The 22,112-nt window shown below is 36.6% G+C and overlaps 1 protein-coding gene across 1 annotated transcript in view; it reads left to right on the top strand.

Moving 5' to 3' along the window:
* The first annotated feature begins 528 nt into the window (after window positions 1-528).
* Window positions 529-22,112, top strand: part of adgb (androglobin) — a 42,790-nt gene continuing 21,206 nt past the window's right edge. Inside the window, exons 1-13 of the mRNA XM_079887284.1 lie at window positions 529-949; window positions 1,646-1,781; window positions 2,055-2,144; window positions 3,437-3,508; window positions 3,624-3,821; window positions 4,894-5,033; window positions 6,057-6,146; window positions 10,194-10,345; window positions 15,478-15,566; window positions 16,277-16,451; window positions 16,544-16,631; window positions 18,619-18,760; window positions 21,610-21,652. Coding sequence (XP_079743410.1) covers window positions 873-949; window positions 1,646-1,781; window positions 2,055-2,144; window positions 3,437-3,508; window positions 3,624-3,821; window positions 4,894-5,033; window positions 6,057-6,146; window positions 10,194-10,345; window positions 15,478-15,566; window positions 16,277-16,451; window positions 16,544-16,631; window positions 18,619-18,760; window positions 21,610-21,652 — 1,492 coding nt within the window. The 5' untranslated portion in view covers window positions 529-872. The remainder of the gene's footprint in view (window positions 950-1,645; window positions 1,782-2,054; window positions 2,145-3,436; window positions 3,509-3,623; window positions 3,822-4,893; window positions 5,034-6,056; window positions 6,147-10,193; window positions 10,346-15,477; window positions 15,567-16,276; window positions 16,452-16,543; window positions 16,632-18,618; window positions 18,761-21,609; window positions 21,653-22,112) is intronic.

The following is a 22,112-nucleotide window of genomic DNA, read 5'->3' on the forward strand; positions in this document are numbered from 1 at the left end:
AATATACAAAAAAATTGCCGAAGTCATCTTAAGGTTGAGGATGAGCTTTGTATGATAAGAAATAGGAATAGCTATCTCTATATTTTAGTAGCCTATTTGCTTCAGTGGAGTGCCATTGATTTCACAAATTTCATACGCATGGGCTTTTAAGAGGCTGTGGATAGGCAAAATGTGTTTTGGAGAAACTTTATAAAGTCCGATTCGTGAACAAATTATTCTTTTGAGTCGGATCTTTTCAATGAATCGTCTTTAAACAGGTTAAACAACTCTGAACCGAGAACCGTTTCATTCGAACGTGAGTAGAGAAATGACTCAACTCAAATGAATTTGAATTAAACCGATGTTTTCAATTTATATATTTTTAAATCAAAGAAACAAAATGAATGATGACTTTAAAAAAAAAAAAAAATCAGTTGTCGCGTAATGACGTAATTACGTGGTTACGTAAAAGCTGATTCAGCTTTTTGGAATCGGTTCTTTCTTTGAAAAGAACTGTTCAAAAGAAAAGAGAAACTATGGTGGCACTGGCAGTAATGCAACATTATGCATGCCGACTGCCGTGAAACACCAAAGAAGAAGAGAGAAACTAAACGTGTCGCTAAACGACAGTAGATAGACATAAGAGTTTGTTTAAAGAGGTCAGGACTCAGGAGGAGTTCATTGGCGCGAGGTGGTAATACAGCTCTGCGCTCGAGCTGTCGGCAATCCCCAGCGATCCTGTCGCCTAGCAACATGGCAAACTTTCCCCACTGAAAACAGTCTCACCCTGGCCATCGCTTCCTATTCATCATTATTTTCCGTGCTTTATTCAGCCAAGTGTTCCTTCAAACGATGAACTCTTAGATTAGAAACAAGGCCTACATACACTTGCAATGTCGAAGACACCCAAGAAAAAGGTGTCCTCATCCAGCCTCGTCGCTTCCTCGCCTGGACAAACTCCCAAAAAAGAGTAAGAATTGACTTGATCCTGTGTTAATGCCATGGCATCAAACTAACGTTATTTTCACAGATTATATAAATAATAAAGCGTTTATTTCGCCAATTCGCCTCATATTTTTACTATTATGTTATGTATTATGTTATTAGGCCTATATTATGTTTTAATACAATATATTGGAGGTCGTTACGCAGTTGTGAATTTGACAACAGCATAACGTTAGCTAACGTTAACGTTACATCATTTGTGTTTGGCAAGTTAATTTATTGCATTTTTCTTGTGGCTTTTATGGTTGCCTACACTAAATTGAGTATTTCTGTATTTTTTACATTAACAACAGGCATACTTTTCTACCATCAATAACGGATAATTACATTTTCTTTGCGTTTAGGTCAATGGGTCAAACATAGGTTAATGACATAAGTTAGTTATTAAAGTTTCACTCCTGTTATAAAATAAAATTGCGTTAAACTGAATTAGATTAGCATTTCCTGAGAAAATATCTGTGTTTGGAATTAAAGTAAGAGATAGCTTGATGGTAATATGCAATTTACATTAAAGATAGATAATGATAATAATTGTAAAGACCAACCACGAGTCAATATGCAAATTCAAATGCTTATATTGTAAGTACCAATAATGAAATTAATATGTTAAATAGTGATCAATTTTAATAGATTACATTAAAAAGCAAAGCACTGTCTCTAGAGCATCTTCAGTGACCATTGCATCAGAAAGCCCTGAAGAGGTAAAGAAGATTCTCATCTCTCTCTGGCCGGAGTGGAGCGACACTGAGGTCAATGCAGAGAAATGGGATTCAAATAAAACCTCTAAGGAGAACAAGGTGAGTATTCATGAATAGAACAACAATTCAATGTTTTTCATAATAATGTCTGTCTATGTTGGTTCATTGGTAAGAGTAAAAATCTGTTTCAGCAAACTGCTTGGCTTGAGAGATGTAGCTTTGCAATTGATGAGTCAGAGTGGCTGGTACCATGCACTCTGCAATTTGATCAGTGTTTTTTTTACTTTTTTTTTTACTTTTTGTATTTGTTTTCCCATTTGATTGTGAATCTAAAACCATACTGAGCCTTTTAAGTAACAACATTGTCAACAGCTCTTTGACGATACAGACTGGAAGGTTGAATTTCCTGCCTCCTTGAGAGTACACACTTGGAAACGTCCTTCAGAGTACATACTTAATAAGGTAAGAGTCTATCATTAGCCACAGAAGTGATTATCATCACTAACAGGTCAAACAAACTTGATGGAACTGCATTATCCTGGGTAGGTAAAGTTAAACAGAGTTTTTTGTCAAATTTTTTTTTTTACTTTATTTGAGATTGTTTGAGTACAATGTGAAGTACTATTTGAACTGACATGTTAAAAATGACCAAATAACTCATATTTGTGTTCACTCTGCTCTTTAATTGCATGTTTTTGGAAAAATCCAGTCTTATCTTCAATGCCGAGCTTAATTGATGAAATCTGTTTATGCTGCTTTCATATCATGTTTGGGTTGTGATTAAATTACCTCATGCCTAGCAGAGCATTTCACAATTATTTCTCCATTTTGATGAATCTAGGGAAGTCATGGGATGCTAAAAAGTCACAACAAAGCAGCAAAATCACAAGGCAATCAAGACTAGGCACTAGAGCTCTAAAACCAATTATTTTTTGCCATCTGACTAGCTGTATTTAAGATGTTTAATTGAGAGAACGAATGAAGGTCAGCTCTGTTGTCATTTCCATGGCAACATTTGGGATAAAAAGATGATAGCTGCGATTCTTCTCTCCTAGTATGTGAGTGATACTAAGAGCCTTCGATTTACATGTAATTAAAAGTCCACTTACAGAAGATTATCAAATATTCATGTCCCTTAGAGATGATCTGTGACAGTAGTGGGAAGAAAACATTTGGAAAATGGGAGAAATTTCTCAAGTGACACAAATTTTAATATTTATAATAGACCAAGTGAGCAAAACTATAATCACTTTCAATAATCATTGTTCAGTTAGATTTAGCTGTTTTATGGTGCAATCTCAAATAATAACACTGTGTTTGGGGTCTGGGTTTTATTTGATTTTAATATACATTTACTCAAGTCTTCAGTGTCACATGTTCCTTTAAAAATCATTCTATTATATGATGATTTGGTGCTCAAGAAACATTTCTGAAATATTTTTGAAAAACTATACTGTGGAATAATTATTTTTCCCATTTTTATTTGGTTACAATGTAAAAATCTTTACTATAACTTTGCCATTTAAATGCATAAAAGTGTTAATTTCTTTAAAAATATATATTATTGACCCCAAAACGTTTGAACGATAGTGTACAGTATATATATATTTCATATATATTGTAAACAAAAAGACAACTAGGTTGAACTCGCTTTAGGTTTGTTTTGAGTTTGTGTTTAATTAGAGTAGAAAACTAAAATCATCAAGGTAGATCTTCAGGAACTGACATTATATGTATCTTGTCCTTTAAAACAGACTCCTGTTGTGGTGGAAAATAAATCTGCCTTTGACCTCACCTCAGCAAATGAGCATTTACTCTCAAGTGAGGTGAGTCATTAAATCACTTTGGATGGCTTGCGTTACTGATTAGAACAAAAAATTATTAGTTTAGTTTCATTAACTTACAATGGGTCACTCTTCGCCCTGCTCGCCGATTTCACAGCTTATTCGATGGATCATTAGTGAGGTCTACATTCTGTGGAAAGTCTGCAACACAGGAGAGGACAAGGCCGTCTCTACGGAAACAGTTCCCAACCTTTGGAGACCCTGGGAACACATCTACTCCCTTTGTAAAGCAGAGAAGGATCACATGCCCCTCTATAATGCCAATGGGAAGTATGTCATTAAACTCTACTGGATGGTAAGTTCAGGTTGAGTATAGACACCATATTAAATGTTTTTATTGAGAAACTGCATTTCCTTTCAGCTTTTTGTCTCATTTAGAGTTGAATAACTAGAACAGCGTTGTTACAAGAATTCAAGGAAAACTTAAAGTTATGTTCTCCATTGAAAAAAAAAAAAAACCCTGGAATAACTAAAGAAATAGTTCAGCAAAAGCGAAATTTCATTACTCACCCTCATATTATTTCAAAACCACAAATTTAGTTAATCTTTGGAATACAAAATGATCTTTAATGAATGAGAGGTTCTGCATGGTGATACACAAAATTGCCAAATATACGATTCCTATTGTAGCATTTGTTCACATTCTCCTGCTAGAAGGACACTGTGTCCTTAAGGCAGTGATTAAGTGAGAACACAATGCTTATCAGGGAGCCGAGAAAGTTGGTAGAGCCGTGACTGCTCTATCTGGTCAGAGCCAACCGAGAATTTATTTTTTATTTTTTATCTTAACGGCTTCTATTACTAGAAGTATGAGAAAAGACTGACCTGCACGTTGGTAACAATGATTTGTTTGACAGGTGATATCAAAGAATTGTAAAGTAGCGCTCTCTCAAGTACAAGAGCATTTTAGATAAGGCCTATGTGCTGGGCAATAATTATTTTGTTGCTGACTGATCTTCTAAGATCACTCTCTTTAATATAACTCCATTAGAGTTAATGATGTTTATCACAGCATTTTCACTGCACATTTTACTGTGTACAAAATGCACACTAATGAACCATGGACTTTAAAGGCTCATCTGAGTTCTGATTGATGCACCTTTGGTTTTGTGTGTATTAAGATGAGTTTGATGGTGAGAAGATCATTAAAAATTGGATTTATTTATTACTTTGTTATATTTACTTTGCTTATATACAGCACATACATAAGTGAATAAATGCTATTTAACAAATGTTGAGTCACACAAATCTGACTATTTACAATCCAGATAGAATGTGCCATTTTATGATAAACTTTTACTGAGTTTATCTGAGATATTTTACTGTCTCATTAATAATAATGGATGTATTTTTTATAATTTTTTTAGGGAAGTTGGAGGAAGATTACCGTTGATGACATGTTACCATTTGACAAAGATGATAACCTGTTGCTTCCTGCTACTACAAACCAATCAGAGCTTTGGCCCATGCTGTTGGCTAAGGGTATACTAAAGGTGGCCAGTACTGAGTGAGTATTTTTAAACTTAATTCAAACAATAAGTGTTTGAATTGTCAAATAATCGGTTGAATTAGTTCACAAAACCAGTCCAAATGATTCATTCACAAATCTGACTGACCAGGTTCTCGACTTCAGCTTATGTGACTTGACACTAGAATAGCTCACCGTGCCAGTGGAGGTTTATTAGTGAATAACAACAAGTCTGCTCATCACAGAAAGCTTGGTTAAAATGGGCCACTTTTATGATCTATTTTGATTGGCTTTAGCATCCTTTTTGAAATGGCAGTCTCTATGCATTGCATGCAAAGGAACAAGTACATTATTCCCAGAATTTATTTTGCAGAGGTTTTGTGCATCCCAGAAGAATGAAAGAGTGGACTCATTTTTACATGGTGTAAAAGTTTTATATAGCTTAGGAAATGAACCATCGCTGAGACAGTTAATTATTTATGGTTTGAAATAAAATGGTCAGGAAACAAAAAACACAATTGTGTGCTTCCAGAGGGCAATTCCCAATTAACACATAGTACATGCTGTAGAATTCATTACTGCCTAGGTTTGGCTCTAAAGTGATCACAGTCGTGACTCACCTGAAGCCACTGTACATCCTGTTTGAAGTGTGCTTGCGCTCTTGTGTGGCAGTGATAATGATGGAATGGTTCTTTGCGTGAAGATGAACAGTGAAATCGTGCAGATAATTAATAGCTGCCGGACTGGTTGAATACAGCATCCCGTGAGGCACAATTAGAGCATAAGCCATCTGGTTTCTTCAGAGAAAGAGAGCAAGAGGTCACACACACACACACACACACATACACTCATAGACATGCACAGATCAATGTCTGAAATGACACAATGGAACTGGAACTGAGCGTGCATATTCATGCAGTCTTTATTGAAAGGAGAACCAATGGTTTTTTTTCTGGTATTTTAGGATGTACCCACACTATTTGAATACATTGTATGGCTGTCTGGCTAACAAGTCTGGCTAAACTGTTAATGTGTAATAGTGATATGGTTTTCTCTTTCCAGTATTCCAGTCTCAGGCTCTGGGAGAGAGTTGGGAGATTTTACAGTCATGCACTGTCTCACTGGATGGATACCAGAGATCATTCCTTTAAAGTGAGGCTCTCTTTAAACACTACCTCTTAAAAAATGACATACTTTTTGTTTTACATACAATGTTGTGGGGTATTAGTCAAAAGTGTGAATAAATTATCATTTATTGGTTATTCAGATTCAAGTTATTCAGATTATCATTAAATAAATATTTAGTTAGGCATGGCCCTTTGGCAGCTGTGATGCCTGATTACTAGATAAAATGAGGCCCAGGTTTCTTTTTTTGAAGATTATTTGGTCTGACTCTGTACATTTTTATCGCTTTACAGATTGATCTTCAATTAATGTTAGTACACAATGTACCAATTATATCACAGTTTAGATATGCTTTATGAATACTTAAAATTATTATTATTTTTTCATAGGCCTGAGACACTGGGATAGGACAAACAGTTTATCTGTTTTATAAATGCATGTTATTAATCTAATTGTGAATGATTAATCCATGTACTGTATATGTTTAATTTAAAAATACATTTTGGCTCACATTTAGTTCTGCAACCATCAAATCCACAACGGATGGACAGAACCAAGTCCCCACCCTACTTTCTTTTTCTTTTTCAGTAATCTGTTTCACACAGATGTACGTCACCATACTGAAGAAAAGATCTGTCGCTGCTTCTGTTACATCACGACTTAAAAAACACATAGAAACATATTTCTAGTAAATTGGATTGGATTTGCAATAGTCAGCACTCATTATTATAGTAACACTGAATTCTTCACTTTATTAAAATGTACTAAATTAAGGGTGTCTTACACGTTTTCACTTTTTTGAGAGCTTTTAGTTAAGTTGTATAGTTATTAGTCCGTTCTCTCTGCCTATTGCTTTGTATTTGTCTGTGGTATGTGCTAACAAGCTTCATTAAGCTGTGCTTTGCGATACACAGAATGTCCTTCTTTTCCTCACAGTGTGCACAGATGCCACCCTTATTAGGAGGAAATGGGTTGCAGACACTACACTGTTGTTCTGCAAACAAATAGCTGGCCTTCACTGCTGTTCCGGCTTTATCGAGTTACTGCAGGAATGTTGTTGTTGTGAAATTAGCGTGTAACTTTCTCTTCTCTAGTGTTTGACTCTTTCTCTGTAGTTTGTTGTCACTTCCTTAGCATAACTCTCACATCTGCTCTGGTTTGGGAAACACGGCATGGTGTCTCGTAATTTACGCTCTGATGAGTTTCTGTGTTTCAGCGGCTCCTCAAGAGACCAGTAAACACGTTTTTGGAGAGCGTACACTCGTATTTTGGAGAAATAAATTGCGGTGAGAAGAGAGCACACATCTTGCTGTCATATCTTCTAGAGTGCTATCATTTTTTTTCGAGGCTTGGCTGGTGTGTCTATCAAAGTAGGGTCTCCTGAGGTCAGTTACTTCATGTTGCAGCCCTGCAGGTTCTTGGAGTCGTATCTCACTCCAACAGCTCACATATTTGCCTGAACATCAGAGAGCCAAGAGAGTCCAAGAAAACCATGTTCTTTTAAAAAATTTAAAAAGTAGCTTGAACAGAGATTATTTAGTAGTTCAAGTCAGTTGTTTATCTAATTATTATATAATATTTATATCTTGAGTGAACTAAATAAGTATACTCAAAACAAGTTGCGAACAAAAGCTTTGTTGACTGTACTTAGATTTCTTGTCACAGCTTTCCAAAAGGGGTTATCCGAACAAACAATTTTTTGTTGAACAATCTTGTGCCATTTCTCAGCATGCACTGCAGCTAGAAAAAAGTTTTTTACATTTGTTAATTTAATTATTGCTTTGCATTTACTGGCTTAATATGCTGCTGCTGTTGCTGTTGTTGTTATTATTAGTGTCTGTAGCTGTCATATGGTTGAGAGTTCATATTTTTACTGAATTAATATTTGTTGATGATCACAATGTTTGAGATGTGTGTGTTGAGCTGTATGTGCTTCTCACTGCTACTTTTAATTGCAGTATATTTGCATAACAGGGTAAAAAGTTTGCCTCTAGTTTTAATAATCATTTAATATTCATGTCATGTAGTTTGTTTTTTAAATCAAACATGGGGATGATTAAACAAGGATTGTAGCAGCTTGCATTGCTAAATGCTAAACATTCTATGGTTGCCTTGACAAGAATTTTAAAGTTCAAAAGACTACCTGTTACTCATTAGATCTACTTTAATAGAGCAAATTAGTTGTTAACTTAAAAAGTTGAATGTGATAGGTTAATGCCTTATTGTTTAAGTTGTTTTACAGTGTAGCATGTGATGGCAAAACAATTTGACAACTTTTCAGCATGAAATTAGAAAACATGGACAAGCAGATGAGTGAAAAGAAACTTTTCAAAGATTACCAGGGATATATAGTCTAGCTATCAGTAGACCAAGCTCAATCTTTTAAGATTGAACATTAGTCTGGGGAGTCTGTTCTGTATTTTCTGCTGTACAAGAGGCGTGATCAACGGGCATAGTTCAAATTACTCTGTACGCAATTGGATAGTCCTTCAACCAATCAGTCTTCAACCAATCAGTCTTCAACCAACCAATTCTGCAGCGAAAATTCCAGGCAGGAAACGTGTCAACAAACGTGTTGGTTTGTAGCATTGATCAGTGGTTTGCAGAAGCAGCAATGACATTGAGCGTTTTTTGCAGGTTGTGCAAAAATAAAACCATGAAAGTGAGTGGTATTTACACCCACTCGAGCGATTTGTTTGCTAAACTAAAAAAGCCATTGAGCATCGTCGAGAGGTTAAAAGGAATTGGATTGGATTAAACCTGCCAATAGCGCGCCAGGTGGATAAGCCAGGTTGTGATTGGTCCCCGCAGATTTGTAATGGAAGCAGGATAGAAAAATGTACAGGTTTCCAGCCTGAGCTGCAGGGCGAAATCAAATCGGGCTGAGTTTACCCAGTCTAAGGGATATACACATGACCATTTAAAAGTTTGAGTTCAGTAAGATTTTTTTTTTAAGAAATAAATTTTATTCAGCATGGACACATTAAATTGACCAAAAGTGACAGTAAAGACATTTATAATGTTACAAATAGTTTCATTCAGTCTATTCATTAGTAATCCCTACAAAATGTAACTGCACAGAAATTTCTGTACAGCGTATTAGAATGATTTCTGAAGGATTATGTGACAATGAAGGCTAAAGTAAAAGCTGCTGATATATAAATATCGTCACCTTCCTAAAATAATTGGCCATGTCATTTTTTCAGGTTTCTCAGAAAACACAGAAAACTGAACCTAACTTCAGAGGTTGAGTAGATTTCCGTTCTTCTTGATGCAACTGCCATCTTGAAAAGCTTGTAAAATTGCCTATAAGTCTCATTGTCTTTTGACTTAAATAAAATAAAACGGCCTAAGTCACACTCTTGACATTGGCCATTATACTACAGGGGTAGAACTGCATGATCTGTTCAACTGAGGATGTGGGCGATTTTACCAGAGGTGGCCAGCCTCATGAGGAGAAATGAGGAGACTTATGCAAAAAAATCATTTTTGTCAAAAAATTACATAGGCAATTATTTTATCAAGGTGACGATATATAATATATTTTATATATTAAAATATAGAACAGTTATTTTAAATTGTTATAATATTTCACATTATTACTGGTTTACTGTAGTTTTGATTAAATAAGTACAGCCTTGGTGAGCATAATAGACTTCTTTCAAAAACATAAAAAAAATCTTACAGACCACAGACTTTTGAATGGTAGTGTTTTTTGAAGGTTAAATACTCAAGTTGAATACAAGCATAATAGTGTGTGTTGTTTGCAATTGTTTTTATCTGTTTAGACCTTAATTCAAGCTGTAGTGATCCCCTGTACCAGTTAATTGAACATTGCTCACCTGTCTCTAATTGCTATTTATTGATTGGACGAAAGTGCAGAGGCTTTGTTTGTTAAGCTTTATAAGTTTCATCCATTGACCCTGTGACTGCCCATTAATTTGATTCAAGCCTTTTGTTATTCCCAGACTTAATAAATTGAGATTATTAGATAAGTTCACAGTAAAACCCCAGTTAAGAGATGGAGATCAAAACATTTGACACTAATCTTCCATGTGTTAATGTTGTTCCTAGATCCTGGTATACAGGGAAAATTTGGGAATATCTGAGGGACAGTATTCCTCAATTCCAGTTGGAGGAAGAGAGCTCAGAGGAGAAGACCACGACAACAGATTCTAATGTGAACGAGATCAAGAGTGAATCTCCCACAGTACTTAAGCGCAGAGGTACCGACCCGCACACACATCACAGTCATTTATCCCTTAACAGTGTGTGACATGTCTGATTAAAAGACACCGGCAGAGAGAGTAAATTAGAGAATCGATATGGCAAGATGCCTGCTGTGCAAATGGCTCTTTCTTTAGGAGTTTTCTAATGGAATTTTAAAATGGGGCTTTAGAATTCAAAGTCGTTTAAGTTTGACGGTGTAGAATATCAAGTGTTTAAAAAGTATTTGAGACCTTTCAGTCTATGATACCTTGTGCTAACACTCTTTGTAAGTTGATATTGAGGCTAATGAAAACATAATTATGATGATTATTGTAAATGCACAAGATTGTCATTCTGAATGTTGCAGTGTAGAAGTTCAGTGGCATAGTGGTAACCTTTTGTTCCTAGGCTTATAGGTACAATGGCAGTATTTAGTGAGAGTAGGGATATTAATAGCTATTTTTTCGCTTGAAATCCACAGGGCCTCACATGATCAATCTGAAGCCATGTGGTTACCACTATAGAACTGTTGTGAGTGGAAGGCCTCTTGAACATTTTTGATTTCAAAGCTTTGAGTTCATAACCGTGCTAGTGCACTCCTAAAAATTGACAAAATGAACCCTTTAACACAGAGGTCTTCAACCCTACTCCTTGAGACCCGTCTGCAAAGTTTATATCTAACCTGCTTTAGCACACCTGAATTTCACACTAATGTGATTTTCAAATGGTCCTGAAGAGCTTTATTAGCTTGTTCAGGTTTATTTGATTAGGGTTGGAGCTAAACTCTCCAGGACAGTAGGGCTGCGTTCCAGTCCACTTTTAGACACGCACTTGCAAACTTCCCTAAGCACTTCCCCTCGGGGGAATCCCTGCTGCCATTTTGAAGTGCGTTCCACTTCGTGAAGTGGATGAGGGAAGTTTATATGGACAGACCCTTGTTCCCTCGATTTTGACCGAGGGAGCGAGTCTACTTCATATGTACACTTCAGGCACCTATATGTCCCACAATGCAGTACGATTGTGACGTCACCACAAATCTCGTCTAATCACCACCACAACAAACAACTCTATGATATATTAATTATATTTTTTTTTTATTTAAAACAACCCAAATACACCTATATACATTTGGATGCTGAATTAAACAAATTATTAAAGGGAAAAAAATTTAAATAATAAATCAACTCCACAGCTGGAATGCAGCCTAGGTCTCAGGAGCAGGGTTGATGACCTCTGCGTTTGCAGATATACAAATTTAAAGGTTATAGTCTCTTCTTGGAAAATGATCAAATATTGATGATTCAGTATTAGGGTATTTTAAATGTATGATATTAGGAAGTTGCTCTTTGCGACTGTCACGGAAAGTTATGGAAATTAATAATATTCTAAAAAGTCATGGATATTGCTATAGTCAATCTAAATTTCTGGTAATGTTCAAATTATGTCTTCGACTACAAATTAAATCGACGACAAAAAATCTGTGTCGGTGTTTAAAATCTGCTCCAGTCGTTGGAAACAGTCTGTAAGTGTGTTCAGTTCAGTCTTAGAATGTTTCAGCTAGTTGTTTAGTGTGTCCCCGGCATTACTCGTGTGATCTCTATAAAATTATTTTTTGAGAATCCTTATTCAGTTATCATAAAAGGATAGAAAAGTCATGGAAATTCTTTGATCCAAAAGTGTGGGGACCCTTCTATAGTCCTGTATTTTGATTATTTTCCCAATTCCTTTTCCCATAGACAGCCACCTGACTTTTTTAATATGAAATAATAATAATAATAATAAATAATAAAATAAAACATTTTAATATTAAATGTCAGTACAAAACAAGAAAACTGAAATTGCCATATTCATAGGGTCTTTAAAGATGATCCTTAATGGGTTAGTTCACCCAAAAATGAAAATTCTGTCAGTAATTACTCACCCTCATGTTGTTCCAACCCCCTAAGACTTTCGTTCCTCTTCGGAACAGAAATTAAGATATTTTTTATTAAATCTGAGAGCTGGATCACTCCTCCATAGGCTTCTATGGGATCAAAACTTGCCGGCCCAGAAAAGTCGCTGACGCTGGTCATGTGTGTGATGCGTGAGCCTATGTGGTGATGTACAACACAGAAGCGCTGCGCTGTTACACTACGTGAATTCACTCAGGCCCACACAGAAGAAAATGAATGGGCCGTCAAGTTTCGATCCCATAGAAGCCTATGGAGGAGAGATCCAGCTCTCAGATTAAATAAAAAATATCTTAATTTGTGTTCCGAAGATGAATGAAACAGGGTTACGGGGTTGGAACAGCATGAGGGTGAGTAATTACTGACAGAATTTTCATTTTTGGGTGAACTAACCCTTTAAGGTGTGGACATACAATGTTCTGTTTTTCTTGTAAGAGTCAGCAAAGAGGAAGAACCAAGGCAGAAAGACCATTCAGCCCAGTGCAGCTATCCATCCAAGTCAGTATTTTTTTTTTTTGTCCTTGTACTTGTGTATACAGTACAAATTTTCATATATGGTTCTTTTCCCTTCTCTCCTAACCATACATTATTCAGTGTAGTTGAATATTTGATTTTCATACAGAAACTCTCTATATGCGGTCTGAAAACAGTAATAAATTGCAGCCAATGTGGCATTGAGCTCTCCGTATAGGGATGGTGATCTGTTTAGTGAGGCATTATGGGTAAAATGACCCATAAGGATCAGTATGCCCCCTCTGACCACTCATCTTCAGGTAGCACCCTCTTCCGTCTCCATGCATCACTTCTTCTGCAGGTTCATGCATTATGGAGTCAGTGCCACAGCCTTCACTGCCAGATGTGTATCATGAGTATGAATAAATAAAACAACCCCTTTTCTGTGATTGTGCACGTGTTTTTGTGTGCATAACTGTGCTTGTGTTTTCACCGAAGAAGGGTGTGCAGCAGTGTTAAACTGTATGTGTGTTTGTGTCAGACTGTGAACAGAGCGCTAGTGTTTTTCTCTCAGGTAGTGTGATCTGGATTGAATTATCTGGCATGGCCTCGGGCGAGCACTGTCAATTCTGTTAATGTACAGTTTATGCCTGAAATATGCAAGGAGAGCAAAGAGCAGCGAATCAGGCATGCACACTCTCACACATACACAATATGCATCAATTTTACACCGACCTGCTTTGAAAAGCTCAGTGCTGTTGTGATAAGAAGGTGTAATTGTCAGTGTGCATGTAAACATGGTTTTCTGACAGGTCTTTGGAGACTAACAATTTGATGAGTCTATTGAGGCTAATGGTTTGCTGTTCAGATAGTCTGTTTTGGATAATTGGCTTCTGCAAGTGAGTGGTTCAGATTACACTGGGATAATGCAATGTTTGCTGCTGAAAGTCACTCTCTCGTTATCCTTCACAAACAGTCTTCATTTGCTCTATCCTCTTATCTATAGGGTCCTTTAATCCATATAATGAATCCATCCCCTCTGTTATCCTCTCACTCCCTCTGGGTCTTTGATACTAATTAATGGGCTGGAAATTATAACATGCTTTGACATATATCACTTTGGCACCGTGGCCTAGATCTTCAATGCCTAAAGGGGAATCTCTTATTGAAACGTACTCACACATGATCGCTGTTCATTCTATTTATGGCACTTTCCATGAATAGGACACAAAATAGGTCCAGCACCTCTTAAAGTCCTTTTTTAACAAATTGTAAAAGGTAGTGCTTAAGCTCTAGAAAATTTTATTTTCCATGTTTTGCTAATATTATATGCACCATTTTATGTTCTATTTTCTCTGAGATTTGCAGCCCTGATATCACATTTGGAACAAGCCTAAAAAAGGGGGGGATATATATATATCAGTATTATCAGTAAATCAGTATTAACCCATTCAATTACATATTCTGATCTCACAGTTGTGAACCCCTTAATAGGGGACCAAAATCTAATTATAATGACAGACACCACCATTTGGTAAGCAAATCAATAACCCAGATAAACCCAGATAAATTGATTATCTGGGTTTATAAGGAAAGTGGGCAAAGGGTTTAAGGAGTCTGTAGGTAGACTTCCCACACGATCGTTGCCAGGTAAATATTTATATAATTCCTCGATTTCCGAATTGTTGTTGTTATATTTGATTGACCGATGATTTTATTCTATGAATTGGATTTTGAATTATTGTTCTATTACCTGGTCAATAAATTGTAAACATTTGATTTTATTCTGACTGACTCTGAAATTGTTTTCCCAAGTAGATTAAGCGAATTCGTATGTTCCCGCAAGTTTTGCGTCAGATTAGTGACGACTAATATTTGGCACCAATTCAAGTGTACTTGGTTTGTAAAGACAAGTGAATTTCCGTTTAGAACAGCAAATGCTGCTTGACCAATCTAAATCTGGGTGTGTCTTACCTCTGTTTTAATTTAATGTTACTTTAGATAAGTGTATGTGGGAAACCACAGCATGGCCAATCCAAAGCTATTATGAGAGAAGTAATGTTGGTCAGCTTATATCTGTAATAGTGGCCATACCTCTACTGAAGTAAACGCTAAGTTAAATTCAAGTATTCAATTCCATGGGGGCTATACCAAAGAATCTTTGATTGTGTAAATGTGATTGTGACCGATCTCAGGTACATAGCAATTACCTCTGTTTGATGATCAAAACCGATGAGCTTGTGTACGTGAGACCCGCGTTAAACAGAAGACGTGAGGACCTCTGAGCGACCTCTGAGTTAATCTGGAACGGGTAAAATATTCTTAAAGAGTTAAAAAGAATAATCAAACATTCGCTCACTTTTAATGATGCTCAGATATCATTAAAACCTTTTTCATTTATGCATAACGAGGTAATACAACATATGAGAAAATGTATTTCATTTAATCTTGTTGTGTTGCGTAAAAGGAAAGACACGCAGAAACCTTCCCTGTATAATTGGAGACCGCCATTGGACCTTTAGTTGGGCTTACACCTTGATCTATCCACTCGTTCTTTCTTCCTCTTATTCAAGACTGCGCTCCATTCATTTGATTATGCTTTAAGCATTAAAGAGACGGAAGTCTGACAACAGGAAAAAAAAGTTTAGCTTAGATTTTGAGGGCCTAAAAATGACACGTCCTTTCATGTATAATTCTTTTAGTCTTCTTCACACATGCTGTTTCTCTCTTTCTTCTTTCTGATTTAGCCACTGGTCTTATTCCTCAGATGGTAGTGTGTGCCAGTTACCAGCCCTTGCACCTGCTGGAGAAAAGGACCTCAGTGCTTACAAGGATGGTAAGCATGTTTTTCAATCTGTACTATACACACTACAGTTAAAAAGTTTGGGTTCAGTAAGTTTTTATGTTCATTTTTTTTATTAGAAATTAATACTTCTATTAGCAAGGCTGCATTAAATTGATCTAAAGTGTCAGTGTAGACATTAATAATGTTACCAAAGATCTCTTCAAATAAATGCTATTATTTTGTAGTTTTCGATTCATCTGAGAATCCTGAAAAAAAAAAAAAATAGTTTTCACAAAAATATGAAGCAGCACAACTGTTTTCAACGCTGAGCACCAAATCAGCATATTAGAAGGAATTCTAAAGGATTGGAGTAATGATGCTGAAAATTCAGCTTTACCATCACAGAAAACCCATAAAAAAAAATTGAAATAGAAAACAGTTATTTAAAATTGTAATAATATTTCACAATATTACTATTTTCACTGTATTTTTTATCAAATAAATGAAGCCTTGATGAGCACAAAAGATTTCTTTCAAAAACATTAGGTTTAGACCAATATCTCAGCTTGTTTAATATAACTCTTTCCACTGCGCACACTTGCCTAGAGCTCATTAATTTAAAACCTGTCCCAAATGGTACTCTCCCTCCCTCTATCTTAGTCTCAAGCAATATTTGGCTCTGTTTGGATTAGCGCTGGCTGTCTAATCTGCTATTAAGTTTCTCTTCTAAAATGTCAGATTGTGGTGGGTGTGTTCTCCAGGCTGATTCGTCTGAGAGTCTGAGGCAGTATGGGCTCTCTCAGCTCTTCAGTCACCCTGTGCTGCTCACCTGCACTCGAGACTGCCCCCTGGTGGCCCCTCCTAAGGCACCCCCAGTTCCTCAATGGAAACTCATCCGCCCCCGCAAGCAGACTAACATCACAGATGAACCCAAGGGTAAGACGTGTGTGTTTTATGTGTTTTAATTTCTTATGTAATTATTATGATAATTGCTTGAGTTGGATCAAACTGATGTTTATGCCCTTTAGAACCCCCTGTTCAGAAGCCAGAGCAGTTCATTGAGGTTTCTAGCCCCTTCATCAACTTCAAACTTATGACTATGGCTGCACATGACATGTAAGCTCTGTGTGTGTGTGTGTGTGTGTGTGTGTGTGTGTGTGTGTGTGTGTGTATGTGTGCTTTTGTTTTCATGACAACTGAGGACATTTTTATGATAACACACCTGCATATGAGGACACTGGGGAAAATACGTGATTTATGAGGACATTTTGGAGGTCCTCATTTTTCAAATTGCTTTAAAAACATACTAAGCAGTGTTTTTTTAAAAATGTAAAAATGCAGAATGTTTCCTGTGATGGGTAGGTTTAGGGATAGGGGCAGTGTAAGGGGATAAAATGTACAGTATAAAAACCATTACGCCTATGGAATGTCCTCACAAAGATAGTAAACTGTGTGTGTGTGTGCTGCAAACTAAGCTACCAATTACATTAAAGGAAATTACCCAAGCTACCCTGAAAACTAGAGAAAGTCACTAATGTATTTACTTGCAGAACTGAATCATTTACAAGCTGCACATCCAGGTGTTTAACTTAATAAAGACCTTCTTTATTGCTGGCAAATTATAGGATGCATTTCCAGATATAGTGTCTAAAATTAAATGTAGGCATCATCAGGGGACGACAACTAGGAACAGTGTGTGTCTGTGTCAGTGTGTGAGTGTGTGTATGCATGTTTTTCTATCCCAGTGGGGACTTCAACCTGAATGCATACTGACTCATGGGGACCTAAATTGAGGTCCCCAATGAGGAAACACGCTTATAAATCATACAGAATGAGTTTTTTTTTTTTTTTTGAAAATGTAAAACTGCAGAAAGTTTTCTGTGATGGGTAGGTTTAGGGCTAGCTGGTTAGTGTAAGGGAATAGAATATACAGTATGAACAGTATAAAAAACATTATGTCTATGGAGAGTCCCCACAAATATAGTAAACCAGACGTGTGTGTGTTGAAGCTTAAAGGAATTGTTCATCTAAAAATTTAAATAAATTTCATAATTTACTCATGTTGTTCCAAACCTATATGACCTATATTCTTTCTTCTGTGTAACATAAAAGAGAAATGCCATTTTTTGGGAATACAGTTGAAGTCAATGGTAACCAAATCTGTTTTTGGTTACTTTTTCTTCTGAAGTTTCTTCCAAACTCTTCATCTGTGGTGCTTGGATGAAAAGAAAGTCGAATAGGTTTTGGAATGACATGAGATGATGACAGAATGTAAATTTTTTTGGTGAACTATCCCTTTTATGTTCCCTAACCATTTTTTGATTTATCCCACAAAATACATAAAACAAAACCACTAATTTCTGACAATAAATACATGTCTGGCAAATGTCACACTAAATGCTCTTTTTGTTCCCATTACTGTTTTACAGAGTGAGAAAACATTATATCTTGTCCAGACTAAATCGCAAACCGCTTCATGACGATTCATAGGAAAGAACTGACTCAAACTATCTATTTGCAAAACAGGAATCACTTGCTCAGATTCTAAACAGAGCTAATGATAGCCGACAGAAAATGCTGTAGTGAGGCTACTACTTAACACTGAATGTATACACAGGTGCATTTATGTACGTACTGAATGTGTACATTTCTCTATAGGCCCAGTGGTAATAAGTACTTTGCTTTTTCATAACTCGATAGATAATGCACAATTTCTTAGATATAACATGTCATAACTGAACCAATGACGTAGCTGAATCCCACCAGGCATGAATTATTTAGAGAGTCTGAATATGAGCTTTGTTTTAACACCAGGTATTATTTTTTTCCAGTTGCACATGTGAGTACATTAGTACACTGAGTGCTAAAAGCAGTAATTGGCTGTGTGGGAGAGTCAGACAAGGACAGAAACTGTATTTCTCATTGTGCTGCTCTCGAGCACAAGACAATATTCAGTCATACTTAATTAATCTGAATCTCTTTAGAGCACAATAAATGTGTGTTTAACCTCAGGAATTGGTGGTTTTGTTTGACATTTTTCTCGTATAAGCACAAAATAGTTATGTTTGTTATTAAATTATTTCATTTGTGTGTCTGTTTTTAGGGAGCAGGGAGGTGTAAAGAGGCGTGGGTATAACTCTAATCTCTCCTCCTTTTCTGAAATGGATGATAGTGAAGATGGCCACACTCGGAATGACATCACCCAGAACAGCCTTAATACACTAGACATCACTGAAACCACTCAGGTATGCCTAATGGATATGTTGTCTTAAATTGTGAATATTAGGTGATGTGCACTACCATTTAAAAATTTGAGGTCAGTGATATTTTTTAATGTTTTTAAAAGAAGAGTGTTATGCTCACCAAGGCTGCATTAATTTGATCAAAAATACAATAAAAGCTGTATAAAACAATAAAAACATTTTTAACAGCCATTACTCCAGTCTTTAGTGTCACATGGTCCTTCAGAAATCATTCATGCTGATCATTTTTGATCAATTTAATACATCCTTGCTGATTAAAAGAATAAATGTCTTTCAAATCTTACTGACCCCAAACTTTTAAACGGTAGTGTTTGTCGTATGAATGGTGACTGGTCCCTCGGAACAGATTCAGTCAAGGGTTCAACTGCACTCCAGGGGTTGCATTCTGGCAGTGTATTTCAGTTTATGTCATCTGTACAAGCAGTGTGCATCAAAATGTTCTGCTCTCTGGCTGCAGTGCGGCTGGTGGCCGGGAGGCCGAGACAGGCTATGACATCCTCTAACGCCTCTCTCTTTCCAGCTCCAATGTCACTCTGCCTGTCTCTCTAATCAAGAGACCGCCACTGGCAGATCCAGTATTAGAGAGATGGAGAAAGAGAGAGAGTGGTAAAACACACGTGCCTCTTTACATAAAAGGACAGGTCGTGTCCTCGGAATGTATAAAAAGCAGCACAATTAGCCTGTCAGTCATCAGAGTGGATGTCTTACAGGGGGGGTCAGCTGAGATCGTACTGAGACTGATAGCTTCCATGTAGTTTGTAAGATAATTGTCCAAGTGTGCGTGCCTGTGGGATCTAATAGCATTGCTGTACCCTTACAGGAATAGTTCACCCAAAAATAAAATCATCAGTGTCATTTTTTTACTTACATTATTTACAGTTTTTCCAAATCCACATGATTATTTATCCTGTCCACTCATTTCCATATAATGAAAGTGAATGAAAACTGGGTCTGTCAAGCTGTAAAATCACAAGAAAAACACAGTGAAAAAAAAAGAAAAAAAGAAGGTCTAAATGACTCCCGTTCACTTATTCGAAGTTGAATAAATTTTTGGTCTTTTTCTCACACAAAACTAAGTGGTTATTCACTGAAAATTATAACATCCAGTCTTTTTACAGTGTTGTTATTGTTAACTAAAACTAAAGCTATTCAAATATTTTTGATAATTTATGTAACAAAGAACTTAATTGAAATAAAAAACTATCCCTTTAAAGCTACACTATGTAATTTTTTGCCTTTTAGCGGCTGATGCGTAAAACTACAACTATACTATCGGAGGAACATTGTTTTGTGCTCCAGCTCTGCTATTTTTTGCAAATGAATCAGATGGTGCCCATGGTTACAGGTGATTGCCTTACTTTAATTTTTCATTTTATTGCCTTAGAACTCCCCCAATAACGAAAGTCGGATATCTGAATAATATCTCTTATGAGCAGGTAAGCAGCTTATATGCCGCTGTTGTTTTGACTTGTTGAAAATTGTTTTAAAATAATGTTACAAAAGTAACATTGACCTTAGTCACAATGATTGCCATTCATAATCAGATGAGATAAAACTGTGTAAAGAATTACAACTTGGCTTGGCTATTTATGGGCAAATAGACCAAAGCAGCAACTGGTTTATAGATTGGCTGTGTTATTATCAACATAATTGTTTTGTGAACCTAGTCAATGAACAGCAAATGTGATTAAAGGTTATCATTTGTTGTGGCTTCAAGCTACTGTGACCAGGGTCGGATTAACACACAGGCCTACCAGGCACGCGCCCAGGACACTAGACCAGAAGGGATCTAGTTTTTGGTTGTATTTGGTTTTATGTACTTGCTCATTATTATTTTTAAAAAAAAAAAATCTTCAAATAATTAAAAGGTACTTAGTGTACATTTACAGTAGCTAATGGATCATGCCATGAGAAATGAGTGGTGAGGTCACCTGATATGATTTAGACTTATTGAGTTTTTGATAATGTTGTAAGCTGAATTAGGTATAAACAGGAGCAGTTTTACCACAGTAATGTGTGGAATGCACTCTGAGGTGTTTACTGCAATGTATAAAACATTCACTCTTTATATATCTAGATACCGCTTCTCTTCTCTTCTCTTCTCTTCTCTTCTCTTCTCTTCTCTTCTCTTCTCTTCTCTTCTCTTCTCTTCTCTTCTCTTCTCTTCTCTTCTCTTCTCTTCTCTTCTCTTCTCTTCTCTTCTCTTCTCTTCTCTTCTCTTCTCTTCTCTTCAGGTCCTTGGTGAGTCACAGTCTATCTCTGAATCACTGGTGCTGTCGTTCGTTAGATGTGGCATAGAGAGAGCCCCTAATTGTCCTCCACATTTAAATTGCACAGTCGGACGACTCCTCAGGCTTTAAAAGGCTTTTCTAAGTGACACGAGGTTGGGGCTCAATCATGGAAAAAAAGCACATTGGAGAAGTTTCTGAGGCCTTCAGCTGGATTGTTTCCATGGCACCACACTGTTACTTAAAGGGTAAAAAAAAGTTACATTTGAATAGTTTTACAAAAAGGTGTCTCAATTAGCGGGTAAAGACTGACATGCTAATCAAACCCGTGTCTTCTAATCCTGTCACCTTCCGAGTGCCCTTAATGTTTATGGCATTTGCTCTCCTGTGAGCAGTTAATTGAAGGAGAAAGCCCTCTCTGGTGCGAGTCCAGATGTCAGATTAGAGGATTTCTCATTGTGCTCTGGAAGCCAAACGGGCTCAGCGCATGCTGACTGGATGAATATGGACGTTCTCTGTCTCCACTGCTTTCCTCTGCCCTCCTCTGCCATGTCTCTCCCAGCTCACTATGTACACTTTTTAATCCCCCCCATTTTCCCCCAGGTAACAGCAGAGGACAAGAAAAAGGACGACAGCATCGCCAACGGTAAGACTTGTTTCCATGAGCAATTCCACTGCACAGTCCACATTGTCACTCCAACACTTATCGTAAACTGTAATGTATCATATATATTACATATCTCAGTTAGCAGTTACAAAAAGTTACAATTTTGAAGTTGAAAGCTGATCATGAGCTAAATATATTTATTCACATAAACCGTGCCATCATTTATAAGCTTTTTTTCACTTGGAATATTGGGAAAGCATTACTCATTTTCAATTGAGTGCTTCTGTAACAATGTGCAATAGAAATAAAAGTGAAGTGAAATAATGAATCTGAAAAGGCAGACGATAATTCGCCTCACTTATATCCCTCCAGTCATTGTTTAGCCATCAGAGCAGCGAGGCTAATAGCTGCTGTAATGATATGATAGCTGGCTGCCTTCACAATTTCACTTTCTCGTTTATCCCACTCTTTCTCCATCCAATCCGTCTTCTTTTCATCA

The sequence above is a fragment of the Squalius cephalus genome (assembly GCF_949319135.1).
Source record: "Squalius cephalus genome assembly, chromosome: 12".
In the NCBI taxonomy this organism is placed as follows: Eukaryota; Metazoa; Chordata; class Actinopteri; order Cypriniformes; family Leuciscidae; genus Squalius; species Squalius cephalus.